The following is a 25720-nucleotide window of genomic DNA, read 5'->3' as shown; positions in this document are numbered from 1 at the left end:
GGAGACACTGAGGAGACAGAGAGGAGACACTGAGGAGACACTGAGGAGACAGAGAGGAGACACTGAGGAGACACTGAGGAGACAGTGAGGAGACACTGAGGAGACAGAGAGGAGACACTGAGGAGACAGTGAGGAGACAGTGAGGAGACACTGAGGAGACACTGAGGAGACAGAGGAGACACTGAGGAGACACTGAGGAGACACTGAGGAGACACTGAGGAGACAGTGAGGAGACACTGAGGAGACACTGAGGAGACAGAGAGGAGACACTGAGGAGACAGAGAGGAGACACTGAGGAGACACTGAGGAGACACTGAGGAGACAGTGAGGAGACACTGAGGAGACACTGAGGAGACACTGAGGAGACAGAGAGGAGACACTGAGGAGACACTGAGGAGACACTGAGAGGAGACAGAGAGGAGACACTGAGGAGACAGAGAGGAGACACTGAGGAGACACTGAGGAGACAGAGAGGAGACAGTGAGGAGACACTGAGGAGACAGTGAGGAGACACTGAGGTGACACTGAGGAGACAGAGAGGAGACACTGAGGAGACACTGAGGAGACAGTGAGGAGACACTGAGGACAGAGAGGAGAGAGAGAGGAGACACTGAGACACTGAGAGACAGACGGAGACACTGAGGAGACACTGAGGAGACAGTGAGGAGACACTGAGGAGACAGTGAGGAGACACTGAGGAGACAGAGGAGACACTGAGGAGACACTGAGGAGACACTGAGACAGAGAGGAGACACTGAGGAGACACTGAGGAGACAGAGGAGACACTGAGGAGACACTGAGGAGACAGAGAGGAGACACTGAGGAGACACTGAGGAGACAGAGAGGAGACACTGAGGAGACACTGAGGAGACACTGAGGAGACACTGAGGAGACACTGAGGAGACACTGAGGAGACACTGAGGAGACAGAGAGGAGACAGTGAGGAGACACTGAGGAGACACTGAGGAGACACTGAGGAGACACTGAGGAGACAGACAGAGAGGAGACACTGAGGAGACACTGAGGAGACAGAGAGGAGACACTGAGGAGACACTGAGGAGACACTGAGGAGACAGAGAGGAGACACTGAGGAGACACTGAGGAGACACTGAGGAGACACTGAGGAGACAGAGAGGAGACACTGAGGAGACACTGAGGAGACAGAGGAGACACTGAGGAGACACTGAGGAGACACTGAGGAGACAGTGAGGAGACACTGAGGAGACAGAGGAGACACTGAGGAGACACTGAGGAGACAGAGAGGAGACACTGAGGAGACACTGAGGAGACAGAGAGGAGACACTGAGGAGACACTGAGGAGACACTGAGGAGACACTGAGGAGACAGAGAGGAGACACTGAGGAGACACTGAGGAGACAGTGAGGAGACACTGAGGAGACAGTGAGGAGACACTGAGGAGACAGTGAGGAGACACTGAGGAGACACTGAGGAGACACTGAGGAGACACTGAGGAGACACTGAGGAGACACTGAGAGGAGACAGAGGAGACACTGAGGAGACACTGAGGAGACACTGAGGAGACACTGAGGAGACAGAGAGGAGACACTGAGGAGACACTGAGGAGACAGAGAGGAGACAGTGAGGAGACACTGAGGAGACACTGAGGAGACAGAGAGGAGACAGAGAGGAGACACTGAGGAGACACTGAGGAGACAGTGAGGAGACACTGAGGAGACACTGAGGAGACAGAGAGGAGACAGTGAGGAGACACTGAGGAGACACTGAGGAGACACTGAGGAGACAGAGAGGAGACAGAGAGGAGACACTGAGGAGACAGAGAGGAGACACTGAGGAGACAGAGAGGAGACAGAGAGGAGACAGTGAGGAGACACTGAGGAGACACTGAGGAGACACTGAGGAGACACTGAGGAGACAGTGAGGAGACACTGAGGAGACAGAGAGGAGACACTGAGGAGACACTGAGGAGACAGTGAGGAGACACTGAGGAGACACTGAGGAGACAGAGAGGAGACACTGAGGAGACACTGAGGAGACAGAGAGGAGACACTGAGGAGACACTGAGGAGACAGTGAGGAGACACTGAGGAGACACTGAGGAGACAGAGAGGAGACACTGAGGAGACACTGAGGAGACACTGAGGAGACAGAGAGGAGACACTGAGGAGACACTGAGGAGACACTGAGGAGACACTGAGGAGAGGAGACAGTGAGGAGACACTGAGGAGACAGAGAGGAGACACTGAGGAGACAGAGAGGAGACACTGAGGAGACACAGAGGAGACAGAGAGGAGACAGTGAGGAGACACTGAGGAGACAGTGAGGAGACACTGAGGAGACACTGAGGAGACACTGAGGAGACAGTGAGGAGACAGTGAGGAGACACTGAGGAGACACTGAGGAGACACTGAGGAGACACTGAGGAGACACTGAGGAGACACTGAGGAGACAGAGAGGAGACAGAGAGGAGACACTGAGGAGACACTGAGGAGACACTGAGGAGACAGAGAGGAGACACTGAGGAGACACAGAGGAGACAGTGAGGAGACACTGAGGAGACAGTGAGGAGACACTGAGGAGACAGTGAGGAGACAGTGAGGAGACACTGAGGAGACAGTGAGGAGACACTGAGGAGACACTGAGGAGACACTGAGGAGACACTGAGGAGACACTGAGGAGACACTGAGGAGACACTGAGGAGACACTTGTCTTTCCTTCCTCGACATGGCGGCAGCAGGAAATGAATAAGTAGATATTATCAGAATAAACAAACGCGACATAAACGTTGTGCGTTCTTGTTCACGTTGTTGTTGTTGTTGTTGTTGTTGTTGTTCAGGTTTTGTGCTTTTAATGAAGTTCTTAAGGAAAACCAGTTAAAGACAGACAGAAACTCTTTTCTGTCAAATGATTTTCTTTTTTTTAATCACATAATATGAAATATGTTCTTTTTTAACATCTTATCATCTTTGTTTATTAATCTTTTCCATTTCAGGCTTTTTACAAAGTTTATGAGTAATTAGTTTTGTGTCTGATTTAAACCAGACAGACACTTTGAGGAGTAAGTAAATGAATATATATATATTTATAATATATATATATTTGTATATACATATATTTTAAATGTATTTATATATATGAATATATATATATTAATATATATAAATGTATTTATTTATATATAAACGTATTTTAAATGTATTTAAAATTATATATATATATTAATATATTTATTGAATATATATAAATATATTTTAAATGTATTTTCATATATAAATATATATATTAAATGTATTTATATATATATATAAATATATATATATATATTCATATATATATTCATATATTTATTTATATATAAATATATTTGAAATGTATTTATATATATATGACTCGGATCATGTGGCGTGTGACTATAATGGATCACGTCTTGTTTTCTGTGTGAATATAAATGACGAGAGGATTTAATCTGTTTAATAAATATAGATCTGACGCCTCTGGAGAGAGACGTCAAATATGAAGAAATCATAAAAGATCAGAAAGCCTTTGAAGTTCAGATGAAACAAACGACCCGTTGGGGGAAGAGCTGCTTCCCACACACACACACACACATACATACACACACACACACACGCACACGCACACACACACACACACACACACACACACACACACACACACACTGTCACCATCAGGCTGCTATAAGCTCCATCTGCAGTTTTCTGATATGATACACACATATTTTTACTTTCTTCCTCATCTTGCTGATGATGACGAGTTCAGCCTCACGATGTGATGATCACGCAACATGAAGATGCGTTCAATGTCTCAAGGAAATAGTACCGTCTGTTAACCAACACGACGACATGGCAGTAAGTTAGATATAAATACTCAAGTATTCAGAGTTATTGCTCAGGACCGTCTCCAGAGAGCCAGATCTCACTTAACCTGCACTACACCAGGGCTGAGGAGGAAGATGAGGAAGATGATGATGGTGAAGTTGATGATGGTGATGATGGTAATGATGATGATGAAGATGTCTGGAGACAGATCACAGGTCTTCCCATCGTACCTCCAGACCGAGGAGACGGTCACAGGGTACCACAGGGTACCACAGGGTATCATGGGTCACTCACCCCAGGGGTTTCTCCAGTCGGCTGGCTGGTGACCCAACGATCTCTCCCAGGGTGCAGAACGTCTGACCCAAAAAGTCCTGGAGGAAGAAAGGAAGGAGAGACGGTGGAGAGAAGGAGGAGAGAAGGAGGAGAGACGGAGGAGAGAAGGAGGAGAGATGGAGGAAAGATAGAGGAAAGAAGGAGGAGAGATGGAGGAGAGATGGAGGAGAGAAGGAGGAGAGATGGAGGAGAGAAGGAGGAGAGATGGAGGAGAGAAGGAGGAGAGAAGGAGGAGAGAAGGAGGAGAGATGGAGGAAAGAAGGAGGAGAGATGGAGGAGAGATAGAGGAGAGAAGGAGGAGAGAAGGAGGAGAGATGGAGGAGAGAAGGAGGAGAGCAGGAGGAGAGATGGAGGAGAGATGGAGGAGAGATAGAGGAGAGAAGTAGGAGAGGAGGAGGAGAAATAGAGGAGAGAAGGAGGAGAGGAGGATGAGAGATGGAGGAGAGATAGAGGATAGAAGGAGGAGAGGAGTGAATGAAAGTGAGACCAGAGTCAGGTCTCTCGGCGTTCTTCTCTTCTGGTTCTCAGAAGTTTCAGAGAAATTCTTTAATTTTTCTCTTTGTACGACAGATTTGAAAAACACTCAAATCACAGATTGAAGAAGTTTGATGTCGTCTGAGAGGAAATGTGCCTTGCAGGCAGCGGCATGATTTATTAATTATTATTATTATGATTTCATATTAGCTCTGTGACAATGTGACGTCGTCTCACTGAGAGAGAGAAGCTTTGATGCTGCGGTTCACTGGGTCTGTAAGATGAATTATCCATTCATATAATATATATTATATATATATATATATATAATATATATTAGTCCCTTTGTGGGACATTGATGGGTCAAGATAAATTCATTATGAGGATGATGTGGCGCCCTCTGAGAGGAGCGTCCTTCGGGTTAGGGCACTAATTGTCGCATCCTTCCTCTGGAGGAAAGGAAGTAAGCCTGAGGAAAGGATGTAAGCGTGAGGAAAGGATGTAAGCGTGAGGAAAGGAAGTAAGCCTGAGGAAAGGATGTAAGCGTGAGGAAAGGATGTAAGCGTGAGGAAAGGAAGTAAGCCTGAGGAAAGGATGTAAGCGTGAGGAAAGGAAGTTAGCCTGAGGAAAGGATGTAAGCGTGAGGAAAGGATGTAAGCGTGAGGAAAGGATGTAAGCGTGAGGAAAGGATGTAAGCGTGAGGAAAGGAAGTAAGCCTGAGGAAAGGATGTAAGCGTGAGGAAAGGATGTAAGCGTGAGGAAAGGATGTAAGTATGAGGAAAGGATGTAAGCGTGAGGAAAGGATGTAAGCATGAGGAAAGGATGTAAGCCTGAGGAAAGGATGTAAGCGTGAGGAAAGGATGTAAGCATGAGGAAAGGAAGTAAGCCTGAGGAAAGGATGTAAGCGTAAGGAAAGGATGTAAGCATGAGGAAAGGATGTAAGCCTGAGGAAAGGATGTAAGCGTGAGGAAAGGATGTAAGCATGAGGAAAGGAAGTAAGCCTGAGGAAAGGATGTAAGCGTGAGGAAAGGATGTAAGCATGAGGAAAGGAAGTAAGCCTGAGGAAAGGATGTAAGCATGAGGAAAGGATGTAAGCATGAGGAAAGGAAGTAAGCCTGAGGAAAGGATGTAAGCCTGAGGAAAGGATGTAAGCCTGAGGAAAGGATGTAAGCCTGAGGAAAGGATGTAAGCGTGAGGAAAGGATGTAAGCCTGAGGAAAGGATGTAAGCCTGAGGAAAGGATGTAAGCCTGAGGAAAGGATGTAAGCGTGAGGAAAGGAAGTAAGCCTGAGGAAAGGATGTAAGCGTGAGGCAGCAGCCGTGCAGTCAGAAGTGAGGCAGCTGGGACCTACGTTGAGTTCTTTGTGGCCTCTATGTCCCTGTGAGAGGCCTCTGTGTCCCTGTGAGAGGCCTCTGTGTCCCTGTGAGAGGCCTCTGTGTCCCTGTGAGAGGCCTCTGTGTCCCTGTGAGAGGCCTCTGTGTCCCTGTGAGAGGCCTCTGTGTCCCTGTGAGAGGCCTCTGTGTCCCTGTGAGAGGCCTCTATGTACCTGTGAGAGGCCTCTGTGTCCCTGTGAGAGGCCTCTGTGTACCTGTGAGAGGCCTCTATGTCCCTGTGAGAGGCCTCTGTGTCCCTGTGAGAGGCCTCTGTGTCCCTGTGAGAGGCCTCTGTGTCCCTGTGAGAGGCCTCTGTGTCCCTGTGAGAGGCCTCTGTGTACCTGTGAGAGGCCTCTGTGTCCTGTGAGAGGCCTCTGTGTCCCTGTGAGAGGCCTCTGTCCTGTGAGAGGCCTCTGTGTCCCTGTGAGAGGCCTCTGTGTCCCTGTGAGAGGCCTCTGTGTCCCTGTGAGAGGCCTCTGTGTCCCTGTGAGAGGCCTCTGTGTCCCTGTGAGAGGCCTCTGTGTCCCTGTGAGAGGCCTCTGTGTCCCTGTGAGAGGCCTCTGTGTCCCTGTGAGAGGCCTCTGTGTCCCTGTGAGAGGCCTCTGTGTCCCTGTGAGAGGCCTCTGTGTCCCTGTGAGAGGCCTCTGTGTCCCTGTGAGAGGCCTCTGTCCCTGTGAGAGGCCTCTGTGTCCCTGTGAGAGGCCTCTGTGTCCCTGTGAGAGGCCTCTGTGTCCCTGTGAGAGGCCTCTGTGTCCCTGTGAGAGGCCTCTGTGTCCCTGTGAGAGGCCTCTGTGTCCCTGTGAGAGGCCTCTGTGTCCCTGTGAGAGGCCTCTATGTGCCTGTGAGAGGCCTCTGTGTCCCTGTGAGAGGCCTCTATGTCCCTGTGAGAGGCCTCTGTGTCCCTGTGAGAGGCCTCTGTGTCCCTGTGAGAGGCCTCTATGTCCCTGTGAGAGGCCTCTGTGTCCCTGTGAGAGGCCTCTATGTCCCTGTGAGAGGCCTCTGTGTCCCTGTGAGAGGCCTCTGTGTCCCTGTGAGAGGCCTCTGTGTCCCTGTGAGAGGCCTCTGTGTCCCTGTGAGAGGCCTCTATGTGCCTGTGAGAGGCCTCTGTGTCCCTGTGAGAGGCCTCTATGTCCCTGTGAGAGGCCTCTGTGTCCCTGTGAGAGGCCTCTGTGTCCCTGTGAGAGGCCTCTGTGTCCCTGTGAGAGGCCTCTATGTACCTGTGAGAGGCCTCTATGTCCCTGTGAGAGGCCTCTATGTACCTGTGAGAGGCCTCTGTGTCCCTGTGAGAGGCCTCTATGTACCTGTGAGAGGCCTCTGTGTCCCTGTGAGAGGCCTCTATGTACCTGTGAGAGGCCTCTGTGTCCCTGTGAGAGGCCTCTGTGTCCCTGTGAGAGGCCTCTATGTACCTGTGAGAGGCCTCTATGTACCTGTGAGAGGCCTCTGTGTCCCTGTGAGAGGCCTCTATGTACCTGTGAGAGGCCTCTGTGTCCCTGTGAGAGGCCTCTGTGTACCTGTGAGAGGCCTCTGTGTCCCTGTGAGAGGCCTCTGTGTCCCTGTGAGAGGCCTCTATGTACCTGTGAGAGGCCTCTATGTACCTGTGAGAGGCCTCTGTGTCCCTGTGAGAGGCCTCTGTGTCCCTGTGAGAGGCCTCTATGTCCCTGTGAGAGGCCTCTATGTCCCTGTGAGAGGCCTCTATGTACCTGTGAGAGGCCTCTATGTCCCTGTGAGAGGCCTCTATGTACCTGTGAGAGGCCTCTGTGTCCCTGTGAGAGGCCTCTGTGTCCCTGTGAGAGGCCTCTATGTCCCTGTGAGAGGCCTCTATGTACCTGTGAGAGGCCTCTGTGTCCCTGTGAGAGGCCTCTGTGTCCCTGTGAGAGGCCTCTATGTCCCTGTGAGAGGCCTCTATGTCCCTGTGAGAGGCCTCTATGTCCCTGTGAGAGGCCTCTGTCCCTGTGAGAGGCCTCTATGTCCCTGTGAGAGGCCTCTGTGTCCCTGTGAGAGGCCTCTGTGTCCCTGTGAGAGGCCTCTGTGTCCCTGTGAGAGGCCTCTGTGTCCCTGTGAGAGGCCTCTGTGTCCCTGTGAGAGGCCTCTGTGTCCCTGTGAGAGGCCTCTGTGTCCCTGTGAGAGGCCTCTATGTCCCTGTGAGAGGCCTCTGTGTCCCTGTGAGAGGCCTCTGTGTCCCTGTGAGAGGCCTCTGTGTACCTGTGAGAGGCCTCTATGTCCCTGTGAGAGGCCTCTGTGTCCCTGTGAGAGGCCTCTGTGTACCTGTGAGAGGCCTCTGTGTCCCTGTGAGAGGCCTCTGTGTCCCTGTGAGAGGCCTCTGTGTCCCTTTGAGAGGTGAACAGGTGAACTCACGTGCTTGGTGAGGTCGGGACTCTTGGAGTCGACGTCGTAGCTGGAAGGAAACATCATCACCATCATCACCATCATCATCATCATCATCATCCTCATCATCACCACCATCATCCTCACCATCACCATCCTCACTACTCGCTGTGTTAAGAGGATTCAGAACAAAGACCCTATCATCCCAGGAGATGAAGGCTCCTGTGAAGTGGGCTCCAGAGCTCCGTCATAATGAGTCTGATTAGCATCTGAATATGAAGATATGAAAGTGAAGGAAATGGAGGCGGGTACTTGCCACCAAGACTAAACATCCGTGAAGCGATAGATGTGTCCTGATTATTCGCTGCTCTCGAGCTTCTCACTCAGACGATGTCTTGATGGTCCTGGAGGCCCTGAACACCCCTTCATGGCTGAACCACATGAAGCTGAAGCTAAAGCAGCAGCGTGGGGCGTCGACCGCGGTATGAAGCTAGCATTACATATATTATATTACACATTATAGGAATAAGAAAGTGATTCTAATGTTGTGTTTGGATGCAGAGAGAAGTAGACACGGGGATCAGATTGATGATGTTTGTCTGAGCTAAAATAAGGAGTTTGATGAATGGAACTGACAAACGTTGAACTAGCATCACAATGTAGCACGCTAGTTAGCCACGCATGCTAATGTGTGTAGCGTACTTTAGAGCAGATACACAGGCAGGTAGCTCCCTCACACTTCCTGTTTTGGGTTTTGTAAAGGGTGAAAATATTAAAGCTACATCTGTGAACTCGTATCAGAGCCCCATGTAAACTCTTGGGGGCGGAGCTACCGCTCAACAGGTGTCATCATCCCAGTGGATGAGGACAGGTGAGAGGAGAGACAGGAAGTCACTCACAAGTCGAAGCGGAGGTTCTGCTTCTCCTCAAAGAAATAGTCCAGGATGTACTTCCGAACAAAGTCTGGGTTCAGGGTGTTGTCTATCACCTCCGTCCGGCCAAACTGTGGAGAGAGAAGGTGAGACAGGTGAGACAGGTGAGACATGAGACACTCACACACACACACACACACACAGTGGAAGCCAGGGGGTGTTTCCTGCTTCCTTGATCCTCAGTCCTCACACATTACAGGAGGATAAACTCATCAGCCCCACAGAAAGAAGGAGATAAGGGAGGGAGGGAGATAAGGAGATAAGGAGATAAGGAAAGAAGAGGGAGATATATATATATTTTATGTATATATATATATATTATATGTATATTATGTGTATATATATATACATATAATATATATTATATATATGTGTATTATATATATATGTGTATATATATTATGTGTATATATATACATATAATATATATATATATGTGTATATATATTATGTGTATATATATACATATAATATATATTATATATATATGTGTACTGTATATATATATATATATATATATATTATGTGTATATATATACATATAATATATATTATATATATGTGTATATATATATTATGTGTATATATATATATATACACACACACACACAGCGGAGGTCTGAGTCGGGTTGTAATCTCTCACATTTTGGTGTTCTTCATCATTTTAATGTCACTTTTCTCTCTCCTGTGTTCTGAGGAACATTAAATAAAGAGCACATGACGCATGTCTCCATTGTTTCTGCTTCTAACAGTAAAAGTTAGTAAAGCTCTCTTCCTAAAACTACTGCTCCGTCGTCGTAGCAACCACTAAAGGAACCTGTTAGTGGTGTTGACAGCAAGAGTTCCTCCTGCGCTCAGAGCTCAGCGGACTCATCTCCATGGGGTATATGGATCACAGCAATATGATGGCTCATGATATGTGTTTACAGCACACACACACACACACACACACACACACCGAGCACAGTGATGTGTGTGTGTGTGTGTGGACACTCACCTCTCTCCACTGTTTGGTTTCCACACCTTGTGTGTAGAGCACACACACTGTGGAGAGAGAGAGAGAGAGAGAGAGAGAGAGGGAGGGAGAGAGAGAGAGAGAGAGAGAGAGGGAGAGAGAGAGGGAGAGAGAGAGAGAGGGAGGGAGAGAGAGAGAGGGAGAGGAACAGGAAATCAATGAGGGTTTATCTCTCTCTCTCTCTCCTCAGTGAAGTACTCACATGGATCTGACTTGGAGAACGTGTCTTTATCTAGAAGATCTCTGCAAAACAAGAACAACGAAGACGATGAAGAACAAACAAACAAACAGGCAACCTGGAGGTCACCTGGAGGTCACCTTGAGGTCACCTGGAGACCCTCTCGAGGTCACCTGGAGGCCTGAGGGCTGTGCTCCGCCCTCCATGACGGAGCCCTTTCTACCTCAGATCGATCCTCCAGCGGATCGATACGGTGGAGCTACTTAAAGATGTTCCCTGAGTGCTGGAGAAGATACGGAGATCAAGTTGTTGTGCTGCACGTCTGAGATGAGATCACCTCACTCGGGGGGGGGGGGGGGGGGGAGTGAAGCCTCTCAAGGACTAGAAGCTCAGCGGGGAGCGGCAAGACAATAGAACCTGGAAACAGTTTACCTAATATACTACATTTATATTACCAGTTTACCTAATATACTACATTTATATTACCAGTATACCTAATATACTACATTTATATTACCAGTTTACCTAATATACTACATTTATATTACCAGTATACCTAATATACTACATTTATATTACCAGTTTACCTAATATACTACATTTATATTACCAGTATACCTAATATACTACATTTATATTACCAGTATACCTAATATACTACATTTATATTACCAGTTTACCTAATATACTACATTTATATTACCAGTATACCTAATATACTACATTTATATTACCAGTTTACCTAATATACTACATTTATATTACCAGTTTACCTAATATACTACATTTATATTACCAGTATACCTAATATACTACATTTATATTACCAGTATACCTAATATACTACATTTATATTACCAGTTTACCTAATATACTACATTTATATTACCAGTTTACCTAATATACTACATTTATATTACCAGTATACCTAATATACTACATTTATATTACCAGTTTACCTAATATACTACATTTATATTACCAGTTTACCTAATATACTACATTTATATTACCAGTATACCTAATATACTCCGTTACTATGCCGATGCTCCAGCCAGCCGTCCTCTGAGGCCCTCACTCTGTATTCATAGCGCTCCAGCAGGCTGTGGTTCTCCTAGAGGTCATTAGAGGTCATCTCACCTCGAGGAGAACACGCCTCTCTTCAGCTGCTCGCCGCCCACGTCGTTATATCTGTACTACACGCCTGCTGAGTACTGGGCGTCTTTCTCTGGAGGCCACGCCCCCTGCTCTGTGTGACCTCTGGAGGCCACGCCCCCGCTCAGTGTGACCTCTGGAGGCCACGCCCCCTGCTCTGTGTGACCTCTGGAGGCCACTCCCCCGCTCAGCGTGACCTCTGAGAGCATCACTCCATCACTCCTCCTCTACCAGGGGAGTCTTCACAGACGGGATGAAATGTGACGTGAGCTCCACATGAAGCTTCCAGAAGGATCCAGAGTGAAGTCCTCCTCTTCCCACCACAGAGTTCTCCTCTCTCTCCGTGTGTCCAGCTCCTTTATGCTCACTTGGCCTCCTAGCCTCCTCGTTTCCTTCCTCTAGGACACGAGAGCCTTCACTGGAGGCCGCCGGCGTCTCCTTTTGTTTTATTGCTTGTTTCATTTTCTTCTCGTCATAATAATAAATCTTCAGCCGAGTTCTTTCCTCAGCATCAATCCACCCTGATCTCTCCTCCTCTCTTCCTCCTCCTCTCCTCCTCTCCTCCTCCTCCTCCTCTCCTCCTCCTCTCCTCCCTCTCCTTCCTCCCCCTCGTATCACTTTGATCACTCTTCCCCCCTCAGAAGTGAAACACAGGAACTCTTGAAATGAGGATGTTCTTCATCTGGTGTTCAAAGTGATGAAGACGATGCTCTGAGGATGAAGGTTTCTGTTCCTTTTATGACAATTTGATGGAAATTGAGAAGATGGAACCAAGAGAATCACCTCCTCCTCAGAGCCTCCTCCTCAGAGCGTCCTCCTCCTCAGAGCCTCCTCCTCCTCAGAGCCTTCTCCTCCTCAGAGCCTCCTCCTCAGAGCCTCCTCCTCCTCAGAGCCTCCTCCTCAGAGCCTCCTCCTCCTCAGAGCGTCCTCCTCAGAGCGTCCTCCTCCTCAGAGCCTCCTCCTCCTCAGAGCGTCCTCCTCCTCAGAGCCTCCTCCTCCTCAGAGCCTCCTCCTCAGAGCGTCCTCCTCAGAGCGTCCTCCTCAGAGCCTCCTCCTCCTCAGAGCGTCCTCCTCCTCAGAGCCTCCTCCTCCTCAGAGCGTCCTCCTCAGAACCTCCTCCTCCTCAGAGCGTCCTCCTCCTCAGAGCGTCCTCCTCCTCAGAGCCTCCTCCTCCTCAGAGCCTCCTCCTCAGAGCGTCCTCCTCCTCAGAGCGTCCTCCTTCTCAGAGCGTCCTCCTCCTCAGAGCCTCCTCCTCCTCAGAGCGTCCTCCTCCTCAGAGCCTCCTCCTCCTCAGAGCCTCCTCCTCAGAGCCTCCTCCTCCTCAGAGCCTCCTCCTCAGAGCGTCCTCCTCAGAGCCTCCTCCTCACAGCCTCCTCCTCAGAGCGGGGGGGCGGTGTGTCTTCCTCTCATTGAAGCGTTGCATTAATATAGACACAGTGTGGGAGTCGACCTTTAAGTTATTACACTTCTTTATGAGCTGCTCGGATCAGAATGAGCAAACTACCAACGCCACTGTGTGTGTGTATGTGTATGTTGTGTGTTGTGTGTTGTGTGTGTGTGGTGTGTGTGTGTGTTGTGTCTGTGTGTGTATGTGTGTGTGTGTGTGTGTGTGTTGTGTGTCTGTGTGTGTGTGTGTATGTCTGTCTGTGTGTGTGTGTCTGTGTGTGTGTGTCTGTGTGTGTGTGTGTCTGTGTGTGTCTGTGTGTGTGTCTGTGTGTGTGTCTGTGTGTGTGTGTCTGTGTGTGTGTGTGTCCTCAGAGAGAATGGAGCAGAAATAGAGCGAGTCTAACGGAGTTCCTCTCGCTCAGGGAGGAAAGCAGCCTGTTAGACACACACAGATAGACACACACACACTCAGACACACACACACACACACACACACACTCAGACACACACACACACACAGACCCCCCCCCCCCACACACACACACTCAGACACACACACACACACTCAGACCCCCCCCCCCCCCCCCCACACACACACACTCAGACACACACTACACTCCCTGAGTGAGAGGGACTCCGAGACACGGTCTATTTCTGCTCTATTCTCTCTGAGGACTTCAGTTCCCACACACACACACACACACACACACACACACACACACATACACACACACACATACACACACACACACCTGACTTTATTTACTCTGTATTTAATTGGAGCCTTCCCTCAAGCTGCTGATAAGGTGCTGTGTACGATACATATTTGGTTCTCTTTGAAGATGAAGATGAAGATGAAGGTGGAGGTGGAGCTGATGAGTCGTAATATTTAATAAAGCTAATAAAGAACTCTGTGGGAGGTTAATGAGAAACAGAAGTTGAAGCTTTTTACAGATTCCCCAAAGGATACATTAATCTGCTTGTAATTGTTTGCATTTGATTGGCTGGTCACAAAGTGGGCGGGGCTAAGAGCGCCTCGTGCTGCAGACTGAACGTTTTGGGATTTTCATATAATTGTATAAATAAAATAGTTGTTTTTCCATTCTTTTGCATATTATTATAAAGGTTCTGGTTCTCCATCTCCGGATGAAGCCCACGTGCATTTCTATAGGAAGGAGGAGCTGAGAGGAGCTGGGAGGAGCTCAGAGGAGCTGAGAGGAGCTGAGAGGAGCTGAGAGGAGCTGAGAGGAGCTGGGAGGAGCTGGGAGGAGCTGAGAGGAGCTGAGAGGAGCTGGGAGGAACAGAGAGGAGGTGGGAGGAGCTGAGAGGAGCTCAGAGGAGCTGAGAGGATCTGAAAGGGGCTGGGAGGAGCTCAGAGGAGCTGGGAGGAGCTGGGAGGAGCTGAGAGGAGCTCAGAGGAGCTGGGAGGAGCTGAGAGGAGCTGGGAGGAGCTCAGAGGAGGCGGAAGGAGCTGGGAGGAGCTGAGAGGAGCTGGGAGGGGCTGAGAGGAGCTGGGAGGAGCTCAGAGGAGCTGGGAGGAGCTCAGAGGAGGCGGAAGGAGCTGGGAGGAGCTGGGAGGAGCTCAGAGGAGGCGGAAGGAGCTGGGAGGAGCTCGCCTCCCACCGAGCTGCGTGTCGTGGTGCAGGCGGACAGCGTGTGGGAGTAAATTAATCCATATTGTTTTCATACAGCACGACATGCAGCTTCTGGAGGAACGTGGAACAGAAGCTGCTGACTGGAGCCATAGACAGCCATAGACAGCCACAAGGAGCCATAGGGAGCCACAGGGAGCCGCAAGGAGCCATAGACAGCCATAGGGAGCCACAACGAGCCATAGGGAGCCACAGGGAGCCGTAAGGAGCCATAGACAGCCATAGGGAGCCACAAGGAGCCATAGGGAGCCACAGGGAGCCGCAAGGAGCCATAGACAGCCATAGGGAGCCACAGGGAGCCACAAGGAGCCATAGACAGCCATAGGGAGCCACAGGGAGCCGCAAGGAGCCATAGACAGCCATAGGGAGCCACAGGGAGCCATAGGGAGCCATAGGGAGCCACAAGTCATAGGGAGCCACAGGGAGCCATAGGGAGCCATAGGGAGCCACAGGGAGTCATAGGGAGCCACAGGGAGCCACAGGGAGTCATAGGGAGCCACAGGGAGCCATAGCGAGTCATAGGGAGCCATAAGGATCCATAGACAGCCATATGGAGTCATAAGGAGTCATAAGGAGCCATAGGGAGCGATATGGAATCATAGGGAGCCATAGGGAGCCATAAGGAGCTATAGGGAGTCATAGGGAACCATAAGGAGCCATAGGGAGTCATAAGGAGCGATATGGAATCATAGGGAGCCATAGGGAGCCATAAGGAGCCATAATGAGTGTTAACAAGTGTGCTCTCAACTTGTATTATGTTTCTGTCTTGTTTTGTTTATTGATTGAATACTGACACCTGTGATTGTTAATGTGGGCGTGTACCTGTAATGTGATTGGAGTGTTGATGAATAAATCTCATTGAGTGAGCGCAGCTGTTGCTGTGTGCTTGAAGTCAGTCACGTCGTTGCGTCTCCTCTGTGAACAATGAGTCATAAGGAGCCATAGGGAGCCATAGGGAGTCTTGGTGAGCTGTCGTAGCTGTAGGATCTGTAGGATCTGTAGGATCTGTAGGATCTGTAGGATCGTGTGGTGGGAGGACGAGGTCATCTGTTCATAAAGCCGTGACGGCGACGCTTCATGCAGCAGTTGTTGCAGCTTTGTTCTTCGTCTTCGTCTTCATCTCTTCGTCATGTTGTTCTCAGTCGCTGCTTCATCATTGTGCTGATCGCTGTGACATCAGGACCAGCAGAGCAGGAGAGAAGCTCCCCTGAGTCCAGACCCCCTGAGTCCAGACCCCCTGAGTCCAGACCAGCTGAGTCCAGACCCCCTGAGTCCAGACCAGCTGAGTCCAGACCCCCTGAGTCCAGACCCCCCGAGTCCAGACCCCCTGAGTCCAGACCCCCTGAGTCCAGACCCGCTGAGTCCAGACCCCCCGAGTCCAGACCCCCTGAGTCCAGACCCCCTGAGTCCAGACCCCCTGAGTCCAGACCAGCTGAGTCCAGACCAGCTGAGTCCAGACCCCCTGAGTCCAGACCCCCTGAGTCCAGACCAGCTGAGTCCAGACCCCCTGAGTCCAGACCCCCCGAGTCCAGACCCCCTGAGTCCAGACCCCCTGAGTCCAGACCCGCTGAGTCCAGACCCCCCGAGTCCAGACCCCCTGAGTCCAGACCCCCTGAGTCCAGACCCCCTGAGTCCAGACCCCCCGAGTCCAGACCCCCTGAGTCCAGACCCCCTGAGTCCAGACCAGCTGGCTGTGGTTTGGATCGATGGAGGACCGAGCAGGATCGTTTTTCCCACCAGCTGTTGAATTATTCAGACCAGGACTTCCTCTGGGAGAAGCCGCTCCGCCTCGGCTGCTCGGGTAGCCGGAGCACCGACAGGTCGCTGCAGAGGTCAGGAGGTCAGACCCTAGGCGGCTTTAGGGGCGTGGTCTCCTTGTTCCTCCTCAGACCTTCAGAGCCTCCGTCCCCAGAAACAGGAGCTGCTGATTGGTCCATGAACCGTTCATCATGTAATACCACTGACCACCACACAGATCATGAGAGGACACAACGTCCAGCTACAGACTGACCTACAGACTGACCAACATACTGACAGACTGACCTACAGACTGACCTACAGACTGACCTACATACTGACCTACAGACTGACCAACATACTGACCTACAGACTGACCAACATACTGACAGACTGACCTACATACTGACCAACATACTGACCTACAGACTGACCTACAGACTGACCTACAGACTGACCTACAGACTGACCTACATACTGACCTACAGACTGACCAACAGACTGACCTACAGACTGACCAACATACTGACCTACAGACTGACCAACATACTGACAGACTGACCTACAGACTGACCTACAGACTGACCTACAGACTGACCTACATACTGACCAACATACTGACCTACAGACTGACCTACAGATTGACCAACAGACTGACCTACAGACTGACCAACATACTGACCTACAGACTGACCGACAGACTGACCTACAGACTGACCAACATACTGACCTACAGACTGACCGACAGACTGACCTACAGACTGACCAACATACTGACAGACTGACCTACAGACTGACCTACATACTGACCTACAGACTGACCTACAGACTGACCTACAGACTGACCTACAGACTGACCTACAGACTGACCTACAGACTGACCTACACACACACACTCCCTCCGGCCAATGGTCGCTCCATAATCAACTGCAGCTCTCTCGCCCACTCGCTCTCACCCGTCTGCCGCTCAGCGCTCAGGGCCAATCATCCTGTCCTGCAGGGGGCGGAGCCTCAGCCCAACAGCAGCTCAGAATAGAACATCATGCACGCCATCGTGTGTCACCGCCACCACCTGGACACCTGGGGAGGGATGCTGAGGCCACACACCTGGGGAGGGATGCTGAGGCCACACACCTGGGGAGGGATGCACACACCTGATGCCACCACACACCTAGTGAGGGATGCTGAGGCCACACACCTGGGGAGGGATGCTGAGGCCACACACCTGGGGAGGGATGCTGAGGCCACACACCTGGGGAGGGATGCTGAGGCCACACACCTGGGGAGGGATGCTGAGGCCACACACCTGGGGAGGGATGCTGAGGTCACACACCTGGGGAGGGATGCTGAGGCCACACACCTGGGGAGGGATGCTGAGGCCACACACCTAGTGAGGGATGCTGAGGCCACACACCTGGGGAGGGATGCTGAGGCCACACACCTAGTGAGGGATGCTGAGGCCACACACCTGGGGAGGGATGCTGAGGCCACACATCTGGGGAGGGATGCTGAGGCCACACACCTGGTGAGGGATGCTGAGGCCACACACCTGGGGAGGGATGCTGAGGCCACACACCTAGTGAGGGATGCTGAGGCCACACACCTGGGGAGGGATGCTGAGGCCACACACCTGGGGAGGGATGCTGAGGCCACACACCTAGTGAGGGATGCTGAGGCCACACACCTGGGGAGGGATGCTGAGGCCACACACCTGGGGAGGGATGCTGAGGCCACACACCTGGTGAGGGATGCTGAGGCTACACACCTAGGGAGGGATGCTGAGGCCACACACCTGGGGAGGGATGCTGAGGCCACACACCTGGTGAGGGATGCTGAGGCCACACACCTGGTGAGGGATGCTGAGGCCACACACCTGGTGAGGGATGCTGAGGCCACACACCTGGTGAGGGATGCTGAGGCCACACACCTAGGGAGGGATGCTGAGGCCACACACCTGGGGACGGATGCTGAGGCCACACACCTGGGGAGGGATGCTGAGGCCACACACCTGGTGAGGGATGCTGAGGCCACACACCTAGGGAGGGATGCTGAGGCCACACACCTGGGGAGGGATGCTGAGGCCACACACCTAGTGAGGGATGCTGAGGCCACACACCTAGTGGCCAGGTGTCCACATCCTGACGGAGGCTCCACCCGCTGCACCATGTGCACCATCGCGCTGCCTCATATGAGTGTTGCAGGGCTTTGGATTCTATTTCTTTCTTTTCAGGCTCAATGTTCTTGGCAGGTTTTCCTCGTCTGAAGAGCCGACACCTCAAAGTTATTTTTCATCTTTAGTTTCACACGTATCTCACGAGCTCTGAGGAGACCGAGAGCAGCAGCTCTGAGCTCAGGGTTTAGGATGTGGGCTCAGCTTCCTGTTCAGCTTCCTGTTCAGCTTCCTGTTCAGCTTCCTGCTCAGCTTCCTGCTCAGCTTCCTGTTAAGCTTCCTGCTCAGCTTCCTGCTCAGCTTCCTGTTCAGCTTCCTGCTCAGCTTCCTGCTCAGCTTCCTGTTCAGCTTCCTGCTCAGCTTCCTGCTCAGCTTCCTGCTCAGCTTCCTGCTCAGCTTCCTGCTCAGCTTCCTGTTCAACTTCCTGTTCAACTTCCTGCAGAGACCAGACACCAGGAGTGGAGGAACCAGCTCCTCATGGTAGAACCAGCTCCTGGTGGAGGAAGCAGGTCCTGGTGGAGGAAGCAGCTCCTGGTGGAGGAAGCAGCTCCTGGTGGTATGTGGTGGTATTACTCTTGGTATTTTATTTGTGATCTCTCTTGAATAAGCGTCGTGCTTCTCGCCGTGCGGCGGTTGCTCTCTGCTTGAATGAACTGGTTGTAAATCCCTTTGGATGAAAGATAAATGATGTAATAAGTAATAATAATAATAATAATAATAGTAATGAGCCCGAGAGGAGACGAGTTCCGTGAGACTGTAACTTCTGGTCTCCTCAATGGAGACAAAGCGTCGCTTGTAATGACGCGTTGTCACGGCGAGGCGGAGGCTGTAATGACGGGTATTAACCCCGGGGGGCGCCGCCCTCACACGGGGACAAAGGAGGAAGAGGAGCAGGAAGCCTTTGCTCTTCATCGGCGATCTGACTCACATCAAACATGATTTGGAGGATTTGAGACACTCAACTTCTATTGGACGAGAGAGAATGTGACAGAAGAATGGAGCTGTTGATTCTTTCTGTTTCACGAGGGCAGAAAACGATGACATATCATAACTTCAGTTGTCTTTGAAGCTCGTTGAGCCACAAGCCATAAAGCTACAGCCTATTCCACATGGACTAGCGTATGTTCCTATTCCATAAGGACTAGAGTATGTTCTTATTCCACATGGATTAGAGTATGTTCTATTCCATAAGGACTAGAGTATGTTCCTATTCCATAAGGACTCGAGTATGTTCTTATTCCACATGGACTAGAGTATGTTCATATTCCATAAGGACTAGAGTATGTTCATATTCCACATGGACGAGAGTATATTCCTATTCCATAAGGACTAGAGTATGTTCCTATTCCACATATACTAGAGTATGTTCCTATTCCACATATATTAGAGTATGTTCATATTCCACATGGACTAGAGTATGTTCATATTCCATAAGGACTAGAGTATGTTCATATTCCATAAGGACTAAAGTGTGTTCCTATTCCATAAGGACTAGAGTATGTTCATATTCCACATGGACGAGAGTATATTCCTATTTCATAAGGACTAGAGTATGTTCATATTCCATAAGGACTAGAGTATGTTCATATTCCATAAGGACTAGAGTGTGTTCCTATTCCACATGGACTAGAGTATGTTCCTATTCCATATAGACTAGAGTATGTTCCTATTCCATAAGGACTAGAGTATGTTCATATTCCACATATACTCGAGTATGTTGCTATTCCATAAGGACTAGAGTGTGTTTCTATTCCATAAGGACTAGAGTATGTTCATATTCCATCAGGACTAGAGTATGTTCATATTCCACATGGACTAGAGTATGTTCCTATTCCATAAGGACTAGAGTATGTTCCTATTCCACATATACTAGAGTATGTTGCTATTCCATAAGGACTAGAGTATGTTCATATTCCATAAGGACTAGAGTATGTTCCTATTCCACATGGACTAGATTATGTTCCTAATCCATAAGGACTAGAGTATGTTCCTATTCCACATATACTAGAGTATGTTGCTATTCCATAAGTACTAGAGTATGTTCTTATTCCACATGGATTAGAATATGTTCATATTCCATAAGGACTAGAGTATGTTCATATTCCATAAGGACTAGAGTGTGTTCCTATTCCACATGGACTAGAGTATGTTCCTATTCCATATAGACTAGAGTATGTTCCTATTCCATAAGGACTAGAGTATGTTCATATTCCACATATACTCGAGTATGTTGCTATTCCATAAGGACTAGAGTATGTTCATATTCCATAAGGACTAGAGTATGTTCATATTCCACATGGACTAGAGTATGTTCATATTCCATAAGGACTAGAGTATGTTCATATTCCATAAGGACTAGAGTATGTTCATATTCCACATGGACTAGAGTATGTTCATATTCCATAAGGACCAGAGTATGTTCCTATTCCACATATAGTAGAGTATGTTGCTATTCCATAAGGACTAGAGTGTGTTTCTATTCCATAAGGACTAGAGTATGTTCATATTCCATAAGGACTAGAGTATGTTCATATTCCACATGGACTAGAGTATGTTCATATTCCATAAGGACTAGAGTATGTTCCTATTCCACATATACTAGAGTATGTTGCTGTTCCATAAGGACTAGAGTATGTTCATATTCCATAAGGACTAGAGTATGTTCCTATTCCACATGGACTAGAGTATGTTCATATTCCATAAGGACTAGAGTATGTTCCTATTCCATAAGGACTAGAGTATGTTCATATTCCATAAGGACTAGAGTATGTTCATATTCCACATGGACTAGAGTATGTTCATATTCCATAAGGACTAGAGTATGTTCTTATTCCACATGGATTAGAGTATGTTCCTATGCCATAAGGACTAGAGTATGTTCCTATTACATAAGGACTAGAGTATGTTCTTATTCCACATGGACTAGAGTATGTTCATATTCCATAAGGACTAGAGTATGTTCCTATTCCATAAGGACTAGAGTATGTTCCTATTACATAAGGACTAGAGTATGTTCTTATTCCATAAGGACTAGAGTATGTTCTTATTCCACATGGACTAGAGTATGTTCCTATTACATAAGGACTAGAGTATGTTCTTATTCCATAAGGACTAGAGTATGTTCCTATTCCATATATACTAGAGTATGTTGCTATTCCATAAGGACTAGAGTGTGTTCCTATTCCATAAGGACTAGAGTATGTTCCTATTCCATAAGGACTAGAGTATGTTCATATTCCACATGGACTAGAGTATGTTCCTATTCAAGATGGACTAGAGTATGTTCCTATTCCATAAGGACTAGAGAGTCATTAGAAGTTAGAATTTGCCTGCATCGAATGTGCTTGAAAGGATATTTTTCAGCTTTTCTGGCTTTTTTCCACATATTCTGTTGCACACACACACACAGACATATTCACACACACACATTCACACACACACACACAGACATATTCACACACACACACACACAGAGACATATTCACACACACACGTTCACACACACACACACACATACATATTCACACACACAAAGGGCAGTGAAGCAGAGGGAATAGGAACAACCTCACACACATTCACACATATTCACACACCCACTCTCTCACACACACACACACACTCACACATACACACTCTCACATACACTCTCTCTCTCACACACACACTCACACTCACACACACACACTCACACTCACGTACACTCACACCCTCACACAGGCATACACACACACACATGCACACACACTCACACGTACACGTTGTCATATAAATGATGCTCTGGGTGCAGCGGTCCGACTCGTTGTGCACCTGAAGTTAACGACACATGACGGATCGTCAACACGCTGCCCTCCTCCACCTCCATCATCTTCCTCCTCCATCCTCCCCCACTCCTCCACCCCTCCTCCCCCGCTCCTCCACCACCGCCCACACACACTCCACAAGCAGTCGGTCGTTCATTCAGTTAATTGAAACACTCGTTTTAGGGCTGTGTTTGTGTTGTTGTTGTTGTTGTGTTTGTTGTTGTCTTTCTTCCTCCAAGCTGAGCGATGTGTCGTCTTCTCTGAACACCAGGAAGCTCGTCAATAATTGAGCCACGGCTTGTTGTAGCTGCACGGCTCCTAAAACCATCAAAGACCGGAGTGTGAGTGTGAGTGTGTGTGTGTGTGTGTGTGTGTGTGTGTGTGTGTATGTGTGTGTGAGTGTGAACATACCAGCACTGATGTTGGTCTCACACTGGGAGAGTGAACACTGAACTGGTTTTCTTTCATTCATCCGAGGATATATTCTCCTGAAATATTTTACTCACTGAAAATAATATAATAATATAATAATATAATAGTATAGTATTCGTATAATAATATAATATAAAAGTATAATAATATAATTATATAATACTATAGTATTAGTATAATAGTATAATAATCTAATAATATAAACGTATAATAATATAATAATATAATAGTATTAGTATTATAATATAATAATATAATAGTATAATATAATAATAATATAAAAGTATAATAATATAATAATATAATAGTTTAGTATTAGTATACAAGTATAATAATATAATAGTATAATAATATAATAGTATAATAATATAATAGTATAATTATATAATTATATAATATAATAACATAATATAATTATATGATTATATAAAAGTATAATTATATAATATAATAACATAATATAATTATATAAAAGTATAATTATATAATAACATAATATAATAATATAATAATATAGAAGTATAATTATAGAATATAACAACATAATAATATAATTATATAAAAGTATAATTATATTATATAATAACATAATATAATTATATAAAAGTATAATTATATAATAATATAATAATATAGAGTATAATTATATTATATAATAACAAAATATAATAATATAATAATAAAGAGAATCAGCCTGAGTGCTGTGTGAACCTTGTAGCTCTCTTAGAGGAGAAGCTCCATCAGAGCTCCTGAACATGAGGAGAACTTCAGCTCCTCTTCTGACTCCTTCAGGAACTTTATCAAATCGATCGATCCGCATGTGATCGATGCGCTGCTCCCCGCGGAGAGCCGATGGATCCACCTCTCATAGCGGACCCGGACCACAGACCCCCTCCTCCTGAGACCCGGAGGGGCGTCGGCGCAACTTTCACCGCCAACTTCCCGCGCCGCGACTCACCTGCAGGACACGGTGAGCTCCACCTTGGTGGCGGGGATGTTCCCGGTGATGGGGTCGAAGTCGTATCCCGAGGACATGTCCTCCAGCTTGTCCAGCCCGTCTCCCTCCAGCACCTCCATCTCCACGCTCCACGGGGCGCGGGTCGGATCCGGGAGCCGCTCCGCCTGGACCCGCCGGCGCGCGTCGGGTCTCCGGCGACCACAGGGACCAGATAAGGGACCAGATAAGGGACCAGATCCGAGACCAGATCCGAGACCAGATCCGAGAACAACCGCTCTCCGTCCGAGCGGGAGAAGAAGCGACTTCACAAATGTTTCAGCTGGAGAGGAGGAGGAGCAGGAGGAGCAGGAGGAGCAGCGCGGAGGAGAGAAAACCCGCAGAGGCGCACCGGGCACCGTAAATATAATAAATAAGTTAAATATAATAAATATAAATGTATAGATGTATAAATCTGTCTCTCTGTCTCTGTTTTAAATCACGCGGGAGATTCTCTGAGATCCCGAGCTTCATGAGAGATCCTCCCGGTCTGCTTCAGAGGGATGAAGAGCACACACACATCCTCCTCTTCCTGCTCCTCCTCATCCTGCTCCTCCTCCTCCTCTTCTTCCTCCTCCTGCTGCTCCTCCTCTTCCTTCTCCTCCTCCTCTTCCTTCTCCTCCTCGTCTTCCTCCTCCTCCTGCTCCTCCTCCTTCTCTTCCTTCTCCTCCTGCTCCTCCTCCTCGTCTTCCTCCTCCTCCTTCTCCTCCTGCTCCTCCTCCTCCTCTTCCTTCTCCTCCTCCTCTTCCTTCTCCTCCTGCTACTCTTCTGCCTCCTCCTCCTCCTGCTCCTCTTCCTCCTCCTCCTCGGCCGACACGTCGTTTGAGCTGAGATCCATCATCGGCTTTGGATGTGGATCAGCGTGTGGTACCAGCGCCCCCCCCCCCCCCCATGTCTCTCTTCCTCTGGACTTCAGTCAGATTCTAAAGACGCAACAAATAAAAGAGTTCATGATGAATTAAAATCTATTAATACCAGAATCACAGAGAGAGAGAGAGAGAGAGAGAGAGAGAGAGGGAGGGAGAGAGAGGACCACCATCATCAGCCGAGGACAAACCACCAGATAAACATGATGAACTACCTGTATGTGTGTGTGTGTGTGTGTGTGTGTGTGTGTAGTGTGTGTGTCTCTGTGTGTGTGTGTGTGTGTGTCTCTCTGTGTGTGTGTCTGTCTCTGTGTGTCTCTCTGTGTGTGTGTCTGTCTGTGTGTGTGTGTCTCTGTGTGTCTGTGTGTGTGTCTTCTACCACTCCACATATCTCTCTCCCTTTTCATGAACAAAAGGACTTATATATAGAAATACACGACAACACCAGCAGCATGAATAACAGATTATATCATCTGCTTCACAGATTGAGTTGAAGGAAACAACAACAACAACAACAACAACACACACACACCTTCTGCCCATCTCTGGACACTGAGCTCAGTTCACAGCCGGTGTGAGTCCCCCCCCCCCCCCCATGTGCTTCCTGATTTGTTCATGTCCTACACCTGTGGTTATATATATATATATATTTATATACTATAAATATATATACAGTATATATACAATATATATATATATGTATATTTTGCATCCCGTTGTCTTAAGAAGCTTCCAGAAGGAAATCTCTGTTAACCAGCTGGAGAACTACAACCATTATCTGGTATAGTAGCTTTACTCCCTCTGACACACACACACACACACACACACACACACACATATATATACACACACACACACCTAAAAGCATTTTCTTTCTTTCATAAATCTGTACACCTTGCATCTGGATTCTGGAAATCAATTTATACCGACAGGATGCTCCAACCACAGCCTGCAGCTCACGCACACACACACACATGCACACACATATACACACAATCATTATTTCCGAGTCATGCACCACTGTACACATAAAAAGACAAATAATGTTCCTAAACGTGTCTGAACCGCCTATAAACAGAGA

The 25720-nt window shown here is 48.3% G+C and overlaps 1 protein-coding gene across 1 annotated transcript in view; it reads right to left on the bottom strand.

Annotated features, from left to right (window-relative positions):
- Positions 1-25182, bottom strand: part of cpne5b (copine Vb) — a 43631-nt gene extending 18449 nt beyond the window's left edge. Inside the window, exons 1-7 of the mRNA XM_056437369.1 lie at positions 25172-25182; positions 23738-23926; positions 10472-10512; positions 10252-10298; positions 9222-9325; positions 8353-8392; positions 4112-4188 (exon numbers count right to left, since the gene is read on the bottom strand). Coding sequence (XP_056293344.1) covers positions 4112-4188; positions 8353-8392; positions 9222-9325; positions 10252-10298; positions 10472-10512; positions 23738-23926; positions 25172-25182 — 509 coding nt within the window. The remainder of the gene's footprint in view (positions 1-4111; positions 4189-8352; positions 8393-9221; positions 9326-10251; positions 10299-10471; positions 10513-23737; positions 23927-25171) is intronic.
- Between the last annotated feature and the right edge of the window lie 538 nt (positions 25183-25720).

The sequence above is a fragment of the Pseudoliparis swirei genome, chromosome 18 (assembly GCF_029220125.1).
Source record: "Pseudoliparis swirei isolate HS2019 ecotype Mariana Trench chromosome 18, NWPU_hadal_v1, whole genome shotgun sequence".
Classification (NCBI taxonomy): domain Eukaryota; kingdom Metazoa; phylum Chordata; class Actinopteri; order Perciformes; family Liparidae; genus Pseudoliparis; species Pseudoliparis swirei.
This window is presented reverse-complemented; position numbering and strand designations above follow the sequence as displayed.